Raw genomic sequence first — 12,910 nt, 5'->3', positions numbered from 1 at the left:
TGCATTAAAGTGACCACAAAACAACATTATTCACTCTTTCTACTATAGATGCATTTGCATTATGCAAAACACACAGAAGCATAGTGGAAAATCACCCAGCAGTTTCAAAATATTTTCTGCAAGACTTTGCAATGGGTGGTCTGCTGAATTATATCTTTTTTTACCGTGAAATTTCATTTAAGAGGCTAAAATATGGGCGCTGCATCTAGTTCTAAGCCTCGGATATAGTAAAACTCAAAACTTCACAGACACGCAACAGGTCGATAAATGTATATCTGCAATTCTCTCACGTTAAATAGCCTGAGAAGCGCTTAACCAAAGAAAAGTTTGAAGACTAAACGGGGTTAAAGTGAAGTCGCTGTTCACAGATCGTTGGTGCTGAAACGCTGAGTGGCAACACTCACTACTGTAGCAACGTGTAGTTTTCATTTCGCCCCATTTTAACTGTTTAATTAGCCCATTGCTATTGCTAAGGTCAGCCCTGAAGGCAATCTGAACTATGAAACAACAGCATAGATTTCGCTGAAGACTCGCTGGCCCCGATAACCTCAGCAGCACTCAGGGATGCGTCAACCCTCTAATGCGCTAGAGCAACTACCATACTTTCAACAACACGTGAAACAGCACTTGCAGCTGTCAGTGTAAAGACAACAGACGGACACGGTGATCGTGTTGTTCAACAGATCAGACGGGCTAAAACTGTCAAGAAAGAATCGTGAATCCTTGTAATGAGTACCACGGTTTTACTAAAAGTGCCAAGACTTGGAAAACAGGTGCACGAGAGCTTTAAGTTAACTTCATTTGCTATTCAAAATACCAGCAAAGCAAATCATGTTTTTTTTTTTTTTGCTCTGAAGGTGTTAAAAGACGTCTCTAATAAGCTCTAGCAATAGTCGTGAGTCAGGAGTTGGCTACTATCAACGTCCTGTGCTCTGCAATGAGGCAGAGTCACATGAAACACTTGAAGAAAGCATGTGGCCAAAATAGACAATTCCTTTAAAAGTCCGCTACAGCACAGTTGGACTATATTAAGACACTTGGGTTACAACGATAACTTGCATGCTGGGTGTTCGAAGAAACGTGTAACTTCAACTTCTTCTGGCATACACGAGAAACACACAGAATATAAAAGCAGCCCAAACACAACACAAACACAACACAGCACAGCACTACAGCCATAGGTTGAACTTAACACTTCTAACCTTCTATTTTATTTTCCATTGGTAGAGTCCACCTCAAAGCCAAAAACACTGCCTCTTTTGTCTTTTAGGAAATGCAGGTGTCATTCACTGGCATATCCTGACCCAAAGAAGTCCAACCATAGCTGCATTTCACTCAAATTGCAGTTTTGCCCCCACAGTCTGATGGTCAGGCTACTGCATGGTGTTATACGGAGAAAAAAATAAAAATATATATCCTTGGTGTAGACTGAGTCTCAATCTCAACAGAGCACTCGTCAACAATAGAACAAAGTGAGGGAAGAGAGCGACGTGAGGAGAGAGAGGGAGAGAGAGGAAGACCGCTCACTACTCCTCTTCCTCTAATAGCCCCCTCCTCCTCTTCACTTGTTTCACCTCACACACATACACACTTTCTTAGTGTTTCTAGTAGTCGCTGCTATCCCAGCCTGCAGTAAAATGACAAATACCGCTGCTTGGAGACGTTGTGCGCACGTGCCGCCGGTAAACAGACGCCCCAATTCCCGTTTGCCGCCTCTTCCTCACTCCTAAGAGCTCGCTTCTTCCCTCATTGTTGTTGTTATAGTTATTGTTAGGTCTATTAAAATAACAATTATCATTCAAATAGGTTGGTGATCTGCGCTGCTCGACGCGTGTGGCTGTGCGCCTGCACGAAGTCTCTCCCACATTGGAGAAAGTCGGTACAAACGTTTAAAAGACGACTCGGTTCGTCCTCTCGCAGCCTTGCTGCCGTCTGAAACTAAATCTTGTTCTGTTTGCGGTAGTTTACCATGTTTACCCAAACACGCCCACTCCTCCGCTCCTGCATTGTGTGTACACGGTCTGCCGTTTGTCACGCCGGTGTAGTAGCTATAGGCTGTTCAGAGTCAGTACTATCAATACGCTCCCTTGAACAATAACAGTAGGTATGCCGCTATGCGAGGCTGTAATTTGGCAGTTCCCAGCGAACCTCTCCCGGCTCGTGTCGTGGGATCTGAGCACAGGGACTTATTGGGGCGGACGATGAGAGTTCTGCAGCTCCGACAGCATTTCTGTCCTGCCCATGGCTCCGTACCTGCAGTGCTGCAGAGAAAAAGCGCCCCTTCCCCCACTCTGCATTATGACAAATCAAGGCAGGCAGGCAGGCAGCTGTGCCATTAGCACATCATAGCACAGTGAGTCTTCCTTGGGAGAACAAACTCACAAAGCTGTAGCCTATAGCACACCGCTGCGGACTAAGACAAAATATTGCACGTATGGCACGTAGTGTCAGCAGCCTATATAGTTAATTAGGTGGCTGACCATAGGGGTTAAATAGCGTGGGTCTGTGCAGTCACGCTAGGTGACAGGAATCTTTTCACTCTAGATGTGCAGCGCTTATTGCTTCTTCTGTTGTGCTTCAACACTGTGGACATTATCGATGTGATGACTGCACATGCACCAATGATTACATTCTGCCCTACTTCTGATAAAAGTTATATGGTCTAGATATCACAGTGATAACACAGGGGGAATTGAAATTCTCTGGGTACATAAAGCTAAACAGACTCAAACGTTTACTTTTCAAACCAATAAATAAAAAAGTCTTCTACATTAACCCTCGTGGATTTGGACGTGCGCTCTGCGCCAGAGTCCATAGTGCGGTGGTCCTGAAACTACTGGTCAGATAAGCTTTTGCCATAAGCGTCTGACTAATTTATTGTAGTAACAACCCACCATGTGTGTGTTTGGCACCCATCAATATTTTAACAGTGACATGCCTTTCCTTATGGTAAGGCTGACCCTCTCCTCTCTCTCTGTCACAACAAGGTAAACACAGAAACTCACCTGGTGCCAAATCAACTTGGCAAGCTGATGACTGTAAATGTATTTTTCTACATTAACTGTCTTTGTCTAATCATTGCGGGCACAAATGATTTATTAGTAGCTGGAGGGATGAATTAAGCTGAAATCAAGCCAAATTTCACAAGTGAAAATCCCAATGCAATCTGTGAGCTTTGTGAATCACTATACATGTCTTTGTCATCCTCAAGTAGGAGACTGCAGATTGCCATAAAACAAATAGTGAGAGATGGCAGACAAGGGGTTAATATAAGTAAGGTAATAGGGTGGGTTGTGTTTTCACTGAGACAGTCAGCTCCTCCTTAACTGGTTCTGTGAATGGGCCAGTGAGGCAGTAGGGTATGAATGGCGGAGGGATCCGCTGGTTCTCCCATGTATGGGAGCCGCCAGCTCTCGACTACTCACTCCCACTCCCTCAAGGGCCGTCTGCAATGCAGCTGTCCTGTGAGCCTGTGCTTCACCGTGCCCTACTTTATCCTGTCAATGCTCAAGCACTGCAGCAATGTTTCCCCTTGCAGCAGACACACACATATCCAAACATGCAATGACTTACATACTCATTACATTCTGGTGAACATGCCTAGGGTAGGTCATCTGACTCACAGACTTAACTTGAAATTAAATGGAATGGAAATTTGCCAGCTCTGCATCATCTATTGTTATATATAGAAAACCTTTACAATGCTGATTTGCAAATGCTCTTTTACTGTAATGGGGTCACACAAACCAGTTTTATCACTACTTGCAAATAATCATAAAAAACAATATCTGAATTAGTCATTGCATTTGCACTGCTGCTACACCAATAGCTTTCCTATCGGCTCATTGTAACAATAAGCAAGACGAGATGAGAGGCTTTCTCTTACTGAACTGACCTTAAAATAAAACTTTGAATATGACATGTACAAATGTATCCTGGTATTTCATTTTCACATCTCAGAAAAATCTAAGTGAAAGTGAAAATGTCCCAATCAAATCAGTTTTTGTCTCAACAAAGGATATAACCAGATGAGGCTGAGCCGTAGGGTTGAAATCAACATCACAATATTAATAAGAATATTTTCTGATATAAATATACACATTCAAACTGATATCCATTCATTGCGACTGTGTTCCACTGCATTACATCAGACACAACTCTTCAAATGTGTGTAAGAAAAAAAATCAATAAATTCAGTTTTAAAATCCAATTTGCTCTGATTAATTAATTTGGGCAATAGAATTTTATAAAACCATAACATTAAATGATCACATCATAACAATATCATTTGAATGACACTTGCTAAATGATAATATTGAATTATTGTCCAGCTCTATTATCAACAAATTTTCCAACAATTCACCTACTCTACATTCACATTCTTTTACCTTGCTTGATTAAGGGCAAAAGAACCAGTTTTGCCCTATTTTACGGCAAAAAACACAACATTATATACACAACTAGAGTCAGACTGATACATCGGTCAGCCGATATTGGCCTATCCCAGATATGTTGGTATTGTTGTATATGTTGTCCGATATGTACTGATATTTATTTATTTTTTATGTTATATATGCAGCATTTTATGTATATTTGATCCTTTTCTTAATTCAAGTTTAATTATATAAACATTTTACTTATAGTATTCCCAGTGAAGTCTACTGTGTCAGTGCACTGATGTCATTTTGGACAATAAAGTTTATTGTTAAACTGTAAAATATCCTGCCTCAATTACATATGTTTGTCACAAGTGTTTAATATTTGAGGGATCATTGCAAAAAATGTGTGTTCATGTATATATAAAGAATATCGGCCGATATATTGATATCGGAATTTTTTCACTCCCTAATATTGGTATTATCATTGGCCCCGAAAATCCAGTATTGATCGGGCTCTATACACAACAAATTCATTACATTTTTGTTATCATTCTAATTTTGTGCTCCTGCTGTTCTGAGATACAAGATGTAACAACATTAATCCCAGCCATAATTCAGTCCAAGATGAACATTTGTGCAACAGAAACATTTAACAATAGCAAAGAACATAATGTGTGAATTATATTGCCCATTCCATCATTGTACAAAATACAGAAAATGTTGTTACTGCAAATGTGGATACATAAGTGTGTAAAAATGGTAGAAAAAAACCTGGACAATTTATCTTTTGGCAGTTTCCTCAATATCTAACTATATCCTGCAGACTTTTTTGGCTCCAGGGAGAACTAATACATATGACTGTGTAACTTGCGACACTTTAGTTCAAGCAAAGCAAGAGAGAGGATTTGTAATACATGATGATCCAGCAGATCATTAATCAAAATTAATAAAGCCACAGGAGATTTGGAGATAGAAGAATTAGAAGTGGGAAAAGAGCAAAGTCAGAGATATCAAGAATTACATAAAGAAGTGAGTTAATAAGACGGAGAGGAAAAAAAAACGAGAGGACAGATAGGAAGAATCACGTCATAGAAGACACGACCAAAGTCAAAGTAAAACTGAGGAGAGACATACCATCCAGCGAGAGCCAGTCGTGCTGTGATGATGGCAGTGAAGGAAGAGCGCGGGCCTTGTACTCAAACACCACAGAGTTGGAGATGATTTGGTTACTGACAGCCACCTGTAGCGTCACCAGACCTGTGTCATGAGCTGGGGAGGGAGAGGATAATGAGAATTCAGTGACTATACAGTATATACAATGCCACTATTATAAGGTCATTCACTACTATAAGTGTAAAAGGAACATATAATTTTGGGCTTGAAATACTGTATGACCTTATTATAAATATACAAATTATTACGGTGACTCACATGGAGCCAGACATAATCTGCTTTATTGCAAATGTATATAAACAAAAACAGATTTTTGACCATTTGATAGACAGAAGCTTCTGATAAAAAAAGGAAAGATTATTTACTACATTGTTTGTGCTCACCAACCGGACTTGTATTGTCAGTATTTTAAGAAAGTAAAAGCAAATCTTTCAAAATGCATGTGTATAAACCATTAATAAATATACACAAAAATCATATTTACAGCCTGCACACTAATAAATGAAAGCTAAACACAAAACAAAACAAAAACCTGACACCACAGTGCAAAATATAAAGCATGTTGTTGATTCTTATCCCTTCACGCCCCAACAATCTTTGCCAATGTAAATTGCCTAAGAAGCAAAGATTGCTAAAAAAGACAAATGTTTGACATGTTTGTAGTAAAGCTGATTATGCCAGCAGCATTTCTCTGATGGGTCATATTATACTGAAACCTCCCCGTCACTGTCCCCTCTCATCTTTATTGTGTGTGAGTTCTCTCTTGACTTACCTGGACAGTAGCAGCGCAACACCCCTGGTTGGATTAGAGAGGCAGGGACTGAGATCTGGTCAAACAAGCAGCTATAGTTTGAGCTGGCCTCTTGCCAGGGCCCAGTGATCAGCACCTTAACTCCGCCCTGAAAAACAGGAGGAATGATTAAAATAAACTCACAACACACCTGCCAGGTCAGGTTCAAGTATATCTGATTCTATTATTTGTTGTTATTCTGCCATCTAGAGTGCAGAGCTAAGAACAACACCAAGAAAGAGAAAACAAATTCCCTACACACACCTCTGCTGCCATCATGTGGAGAGCCAATATAATTACATTTCACCCTTTTTTCTAAAACACCCAACCAACACTGACATAAAAACATTGTGCTACCATCCAGAGGTAGAAGGAGGATATTACTCCTGACAATATCATTGTAATACTGACAAGACTGCGCATTACATAGTTAGAACATTATTAGGAAATCTACATTTTTTTAGTAAAATATTTGATCAAAATAGTTTCAGAGCATATTTTTTTATGCTAATTTATATATTTAAAACACTTGCTGTAGCTCATACTACATGCTACTATCCAGATTGATTTATCCAAAGCCATGACAGCATTCCCCTATGCCATGTCGTTATCTCTCTGGTAATTTCAAGACATTATTGCTGCTGCAATAAATATTTTCAAAATATATTTGCCATTCCCTGTCGCTTCTTTTTGCAAATCAATTCGAGAAGTTTCACTCAACATGTTGGTACTTTTTTGACTGTGTGAAAACTTGCTATTGGGATACAAATGCAAGGGCATAGGTATGGTAAAGGGAAAAAAATGAAACTATGTGAATACTATCTGCTGAATTTACGTACATTTATGTAGTTGCAACCCTAACCCTAAACCCTTTCCATAATAATGGTAGTCTAACAAAAATGCTATGTAAATTGCTGTATTATCAATGCACTAACCCTAAATCTCATTTAGTTTCATTGACTGAGATCTTACACTATATGATAGATAATGTTACTAAAATGAACACCATACTCTACTGCCTTATCTGGCTAATATTTAATTATTTTTAGGAGAATATTAACTGCAAATAAAACTATGGATTAAATAATTTTTCTAACCCAAACAATATGAAGAACAGGTTGTAGCATGTTTTTTCAACCCTGAGTAGTGTCTGCAGCTCTTAGGCTGCACAGGTCCAAAAGCTCCACAGTCAGAGAGTAGGGACGCTTGTATGTGGAAAAGCTAAATCCAAGCAGAAAAAGTCTGCAAGGCGCTTATAAAGGTTATTGCTGATAGCACACAGTAATACTATAATTGAGGGCAACCAAGATGAGTTTGACAACATTTTAATCTCGAGTCAGAGTATCTCTCATTTGGATTATGGCAGCTGGACAGTAAAAGGACACAGTGAGTAAATCAAACTGAAACTGTAAATGTGGGGTAGGGCACAAAATACATTTTTGAAAAGTGAGGGGGACATATCCCCCTATCCCTAGAGGAAATTAAGCCCTAGTACAAATGACACGATTTCAATCTGACCACAGTTGTTTGTAAGCAAAGTACAAACTATTAACAGCTGACTTTCAAACCTACAGGGGGTGTTTCATAATAAAATGGTATTTAAAAGATTGATTAACCCATGTATGCAGCAGGGTCAGTTTTTCTCCATTGTTCTCTGCAATCTGGCTTTTTTCTGTATGGGACTTCCAAATATATGGTGTTGAACTTCCTGACAGATCACCATACTTCATAGTTTTCAGTTTATACATTTTTGCTTTTTGCTGAAAAAATGATAAAACATGCAGATCAGTTTAAAATGATTTCCATCAGTATTTAGTGTCCACATGCATACAAAAATGTTTTTTATATTTCATATTCCAAGAATATATGAAACATTAATATTAATATGGGAAATAACCAAGACACCTAAAACAAATTGTCTTGCTGCACAGTCTGGCTGTCACAGATCTAGATCTGCACATTATCAAAACCACTTTTTTGGAAGTCAAAATGGTGAACATCCCTGAACTGTCCATTAAAACTGTTGAAAAATCCTAAAAATCTCATGGATCTTTACAACAGATTAGTTATTTATTTACCTTTGTTTGTAATTCTACTAAAGTTTTTTACCATTCAGCTTATATTTTATTGAAAATGAATGGGTTTAGATAAGTGGGATAAACTTAACCTTTTAAAAACCTATTGGGAATGCTCTAGGTTGTAATGTAATTGACAGTTGAGCTAGTTCATAAAATGTCATTATAACCAATAAAAATGTTAGCAAAAACCAAAAACTATCTACCAAAAATGGACATTAGTTGTGAAAGATTGAATTTTCTTTGAAGGAGGAAGAGTCTCATCACATCACTCACCTCAGGGTAAGACCACTCAGGAGAGTAGTCAGTAACCATGAAGAGTCGGCCTGTGGCCTGGAGCATCCCCAGAGCCCCCTGGGCTACAGCCGCAGAAACCACCTCTGCTACATTCATGTAGGACAAGGAGCCTGCCTCTCCTGTGTTTCCCCCTGCTGCAGCCCCTCCACTCAGAGACTGGGGGCTGCAGCAAGGTTGAAGGCAGAGCTCTGAAGGGTTGTAGCCAGAGCTCCTGGCGCCTCCATCTTCCTGGCCTTGCTGGGGGGCCCCACCAGCTGTGTTCTGACTATCAGAGCTGTGGGATGTGACTAGCTGGTGAGCATATAGGGCCCCTCCAGCTGACATAGTGGTTCCACTGCCATCCACTGAGATGAAGTCATTGATGAGGTCAGAAAACTGGTTTCCAAAAGAGATATCAAAGTGATCTAGACTGATCTCCATGCCTGTCCCCCCTGTTCCTCCATTACTGGCTGCTCCACCCAGGCCTTGGTGGGTTCCAACAGCGTTGTAGAGTCCCTGGACCATGCTTGTGCCTTGGAGGAGAGGCTGCAGCTGCTGTTGCTGTTGGGTGCGGCTGCTGCCATCACTGTTGTTGTTTCCATTATGAAGCGCTACTCCTTCCCCTGCACCTCCGGTCCCTCCTCCTCCGCCATCTGAGGCCTGCTGCAGATAGTGCTCTGCCCCCCCACCCTCTCCGTTTCCTGCCCCACAGGCCTGAATGTGATCCCCTGGCTTGAGTAGATTCTCTGCTCCATTCTCAGTGGCTCCAGCCTGAGCTGAACTCACACTGCCTGGTTGCTCTAGACCCACCACCTCCTCATGCTCAGCGCCCAGCCCAGGAAAGCTCCCCTGGTACTGCAGCAGTTGCAGAGAGCCAGTCTGGCCGGGCCCCTCAGTGGGTGAACCTCCATTACAGTTGGCCCTATGCTGGGTTTGGTGGGCCTGGTGGTGGTGATGGAGATGGCCATTGCTGCCAGGGGAGTCCGTCTTCACCACCTGCAGCCCCATATAAGCTCCAGAGTCATGGGAGTTGTGCTCCATCATATGTGTTTTCTGGCCCATGCTGGGCCTCCCCTGCTGAGCCTGGTTGGACTGAGAGGCATCCTGAAGGAAGAAACTGGGCGAACGATTCTGATGTTGCATGTGAGGACTGGACATGGCTTGACCATAGCTCACTGTGGTAGCGCTGGACGTGTAGTCCTGCTTGGCATCAATGGCACTGAAATCCATCTGCTCCAGGGTGGTGCTGGGACTCAGACCCCCACCAGAAGGAAGCAGGGAGCCTGCAGGGGTCAGAGTGAGGCTGCCCTGGCCTGAGCCAGCACCAGATGAAACAGACACCCCGCTGCCACAGTTTACTACTGCCCCCACCTGGTAGCCACTTTCCTTGGCCAGCTGCTGCTCAAAGGATGTGTCTTCTGTCTTGATATTCTTTACCAAAGCTGCGCTGAAGCTGTAGCCGTTGTCGGACATGGAGGGGGAGCGCTGCAGATTGCCGTTGGTGCTATTACTGCCACTGGAGGAAGATGAGGTTGAGGAAGAGTTGCCCTCTGTCTTCATTGCACTGCCACCATAGGTCTGGCCTTGTTTGGGGTTGTTCAGGAAGCAGTCAGGGTCAAAGTTCATATTGGTCTCTGGGATCTTGATGGTTCCAGAGTCCAGACTGCTGGAGAGCACCAGTTCCTCAGACACCCCGGCTGCAGACAACATGGACAGGTCTCCTGCGGCAGTAGTCCCAGGTTCCCCTACTCCTCCACTGGGGAAGGCAAATTTGTGACGATCAGAGGTCACAGACAGCACCAAGCCTTGTGAGGTGGCATCTGCACCCATCAGGTGAGTGTTGGGGCCCCCAGTGGGAGACATGCTGTACACAGGGTCTCCCGTGACCTCAGACATAAACACACTCTGGGACAGGCCAGACATGACAGAGGCCACATGGCTCATCCCTGTCACCACGGGGCTGTCAGCCATGTCTGGATCACTGTTGAGGCCGCTGCTGATGGAGACAGGGGAGTTCTGCGTGGTGTCAGGGACCTCAACCTGGTTAGTGGATGACACCTCTGTACTGTTTTGGTGCAGCAAGACAGGCTTGTGGACTTTGCCATTGCGTTTCTCCCTGGCGCTGCCCCCTCCACCTCCTCCCCCAGAGCCTTTGCCTCCACCATGGGCACTGTGCTCGGTCTTCCCCTCTGACACATCGTTGTTTTGCACCTCAGAGTGAGCACTGCTGTAGCCCCCTGAGCGGGGGTCCACCTTAGGGGAGATGATGCGGTGTTTGGCGCTGTTGCATTTGTGGTGCACACTGCTCCCTGCACCTGTATGAGGACAAACAGAGCAAAAAGGGTAGGGGATTTGGATGGGTAAGAGAGGGAAAGAAGGGGGAAAAAGAAAAGACAAGTAAATTACATTGATTTCTATGTACTTAATAATTGGGCATATACTTAGTAATTTTCAAGGAGCAGAGACAAAGACGGACGATCAATTTGTTTTTGGAAGAATTAGTTTGGAAACAACAGTTTTCTCAGTGGGTGATAAAACTAGTCTTTCTTTTTAGTATACAGCGAGTGAAGCGTATGGGACGTTTTGCATGGCTTGTTACTTTAAGTCATTAGAAATAAAAATGCAGATGGGGGTTATCCAGAATAATTTGTTTTATAAATTAGTAAACCACTGCTTTATCTTCATCTCCTGGCTACAGCCTAGTGAAATTACACAGCTGAAAATTTTCGATTGATTAGCATAACATTTGAGAACAGCTGGGCTATTTCAGATATGGCCCTGACAGTTATCAGTAAACAAAAAATAATGAGCCAATAACCATGACACTCGATTTTACTGTAAATCACCTACAGTACCAATAAAATACCTCAATCACCCTCTCTGATCTACCATATGACAAACTGTAACTTTATGACCTTTTTGCCTCTCTGGCTGAATTTTCCAGTTCTCTCTTGAGAACAAACTCCATCCCACACACTAAGCCCTTACCCAGGGTGCCCGTGCAGAGGCAGTTGTGAGTCCGGGGAGGTGGCTTAGTTTGGTGGCTGTCCAGAATCTGTTGCACTAGCTGCTCCACTGAGAAGCCAGAGCTGCTGTTCCCATTGCTGCAAGTCCACTTGATGCCATGAACTGCCGGGAGAGAGGAGGAGACAGAGATGTCAGCCAGCCCAACAGACCACCAGCCACGCCAACCCCCCGCCCCAAACACTGCCCTCCCTGTCTACCTGCCGGTATGCCCCGTATCACTCACTGGACACCTCTCTAAAATGCTAAAAGTTACCATGGTACAACAGAGAAATTAAATTTTCTGGTTTGCCCTGAAGGGAAACAAACAACCAACTAACTTGCCTCGGGTAAAATGATATAGTAGTTTTATTGGTAGAATTTGAGAAACACCTTTGGTTTTATACATGTTCTGATCATTCTTATTTGCCCTGCTCTCTATCCTGTCTTCAAAACAACACCCAGAGTGGAACAGTTGCTTTTCTCCAGTCTCCCGTCAATGTAATGTCAAGTCTTCTATATCACACGGCTCATTCTCAATGGTGCCTCTTTCCCTCCCATATGTCTTTTGCTACTCCCTGGCCACTCTGTGAGAGCTGATGAAGGTGACAGCAAACCCACTCCTTCTTGAATTGACCCAATTCTGTTGTTCTGACAGGGAATGCTTCTGGGAAGGAACACCACCTAACTGCTGCTGGATCTGCTCCTGTACCTGGGGAAAAAGAGAGGCTTTCTCCTGTAAAGCTTCACTCCCTGACTCAGTCACACCTCGCTAGTACCCCCTAATACTTTTCATCGCTCCACTTGCCAACCAGCCACCACTTCTGATGAGACAGATAGTGGTTTTAGTGGCAGTAAGGTAGTAGGAGACACCACTGTGTGCTGCAGTGCTCAGGCTCTCAACCGAGAAAAAGGTAATATTTCAGAAGTGAAGCATATTTAGACTATCAAACAAAATCAAGCCAGCTTTAATACAAGTTCCTCACACTTCAGTACCTCTTTTGGTTAAATATGCAAGAGAGAGAGATATAGAGAGAGTGAGGTTTAGAGCACGTATGAAAAACAGCAAGAATTTGCTTAGTGCATGTCTGTTTGTATATGAGATAAAAGGAGATGGAAACAGCGTAAGAGGGTAAGGGTACAGCAGATTAAAGACAGAGCTAGTTAAAGGCAAGTGAAAAAAAACAGTTGAAAACATGACTGGATGACTGTGA

General features: G+C 42.7%; 1 protein-coding gene across 1 annotated transcript in view; it reads right to left on the bottom strand.

Annotated features, from left to right (window-relative positions):
- The window catches only part of camta1a (calmodulin binding transcription activator 1a), a 158,614-nt gene that overhangs the window by 17,854 nt on the left and 127,850 nt on the right, over positions 1-12,910 (bottom strand). The window contains exons 5-8 of the mRNA XM_044351738.1: positions 11,682-11,822; positions 8,694-11,008; positions 6,325-6,451; positions 5,514-5,648 (exon numbers count right to left, since the gene is read on the bottom strand). Of these exons, the coding sequence (XP_044207673.1) occupies positions 5,514-5,648; positions 6,325-6,451; positions 8,694-11,008; positions 11,682-11,822 (2,718 nt within the window). The remainder of the gene's footprint in view (positions 1-5,513; positions 5,649-6,324; positions 6,452-8,693; positions 11,009-11,681; positions 11,823-12,910) is intronic.

Source organism: Thunnus albacares, chromosome 5 (assembly GCF_914725855.1).
Source record: "Thunnus albacares chromosome 5, fThuAlb1.1, whole genome shotgun sequence".
NCBI lineage: Eukaryota > Metazoa > Chordata > Actinopteri > Scombriformes > Scombridae > Thunnus > Thunnus albacares.
This window is presented reverse-complemented; position numbering and strand designations above follow the sequence as displayed.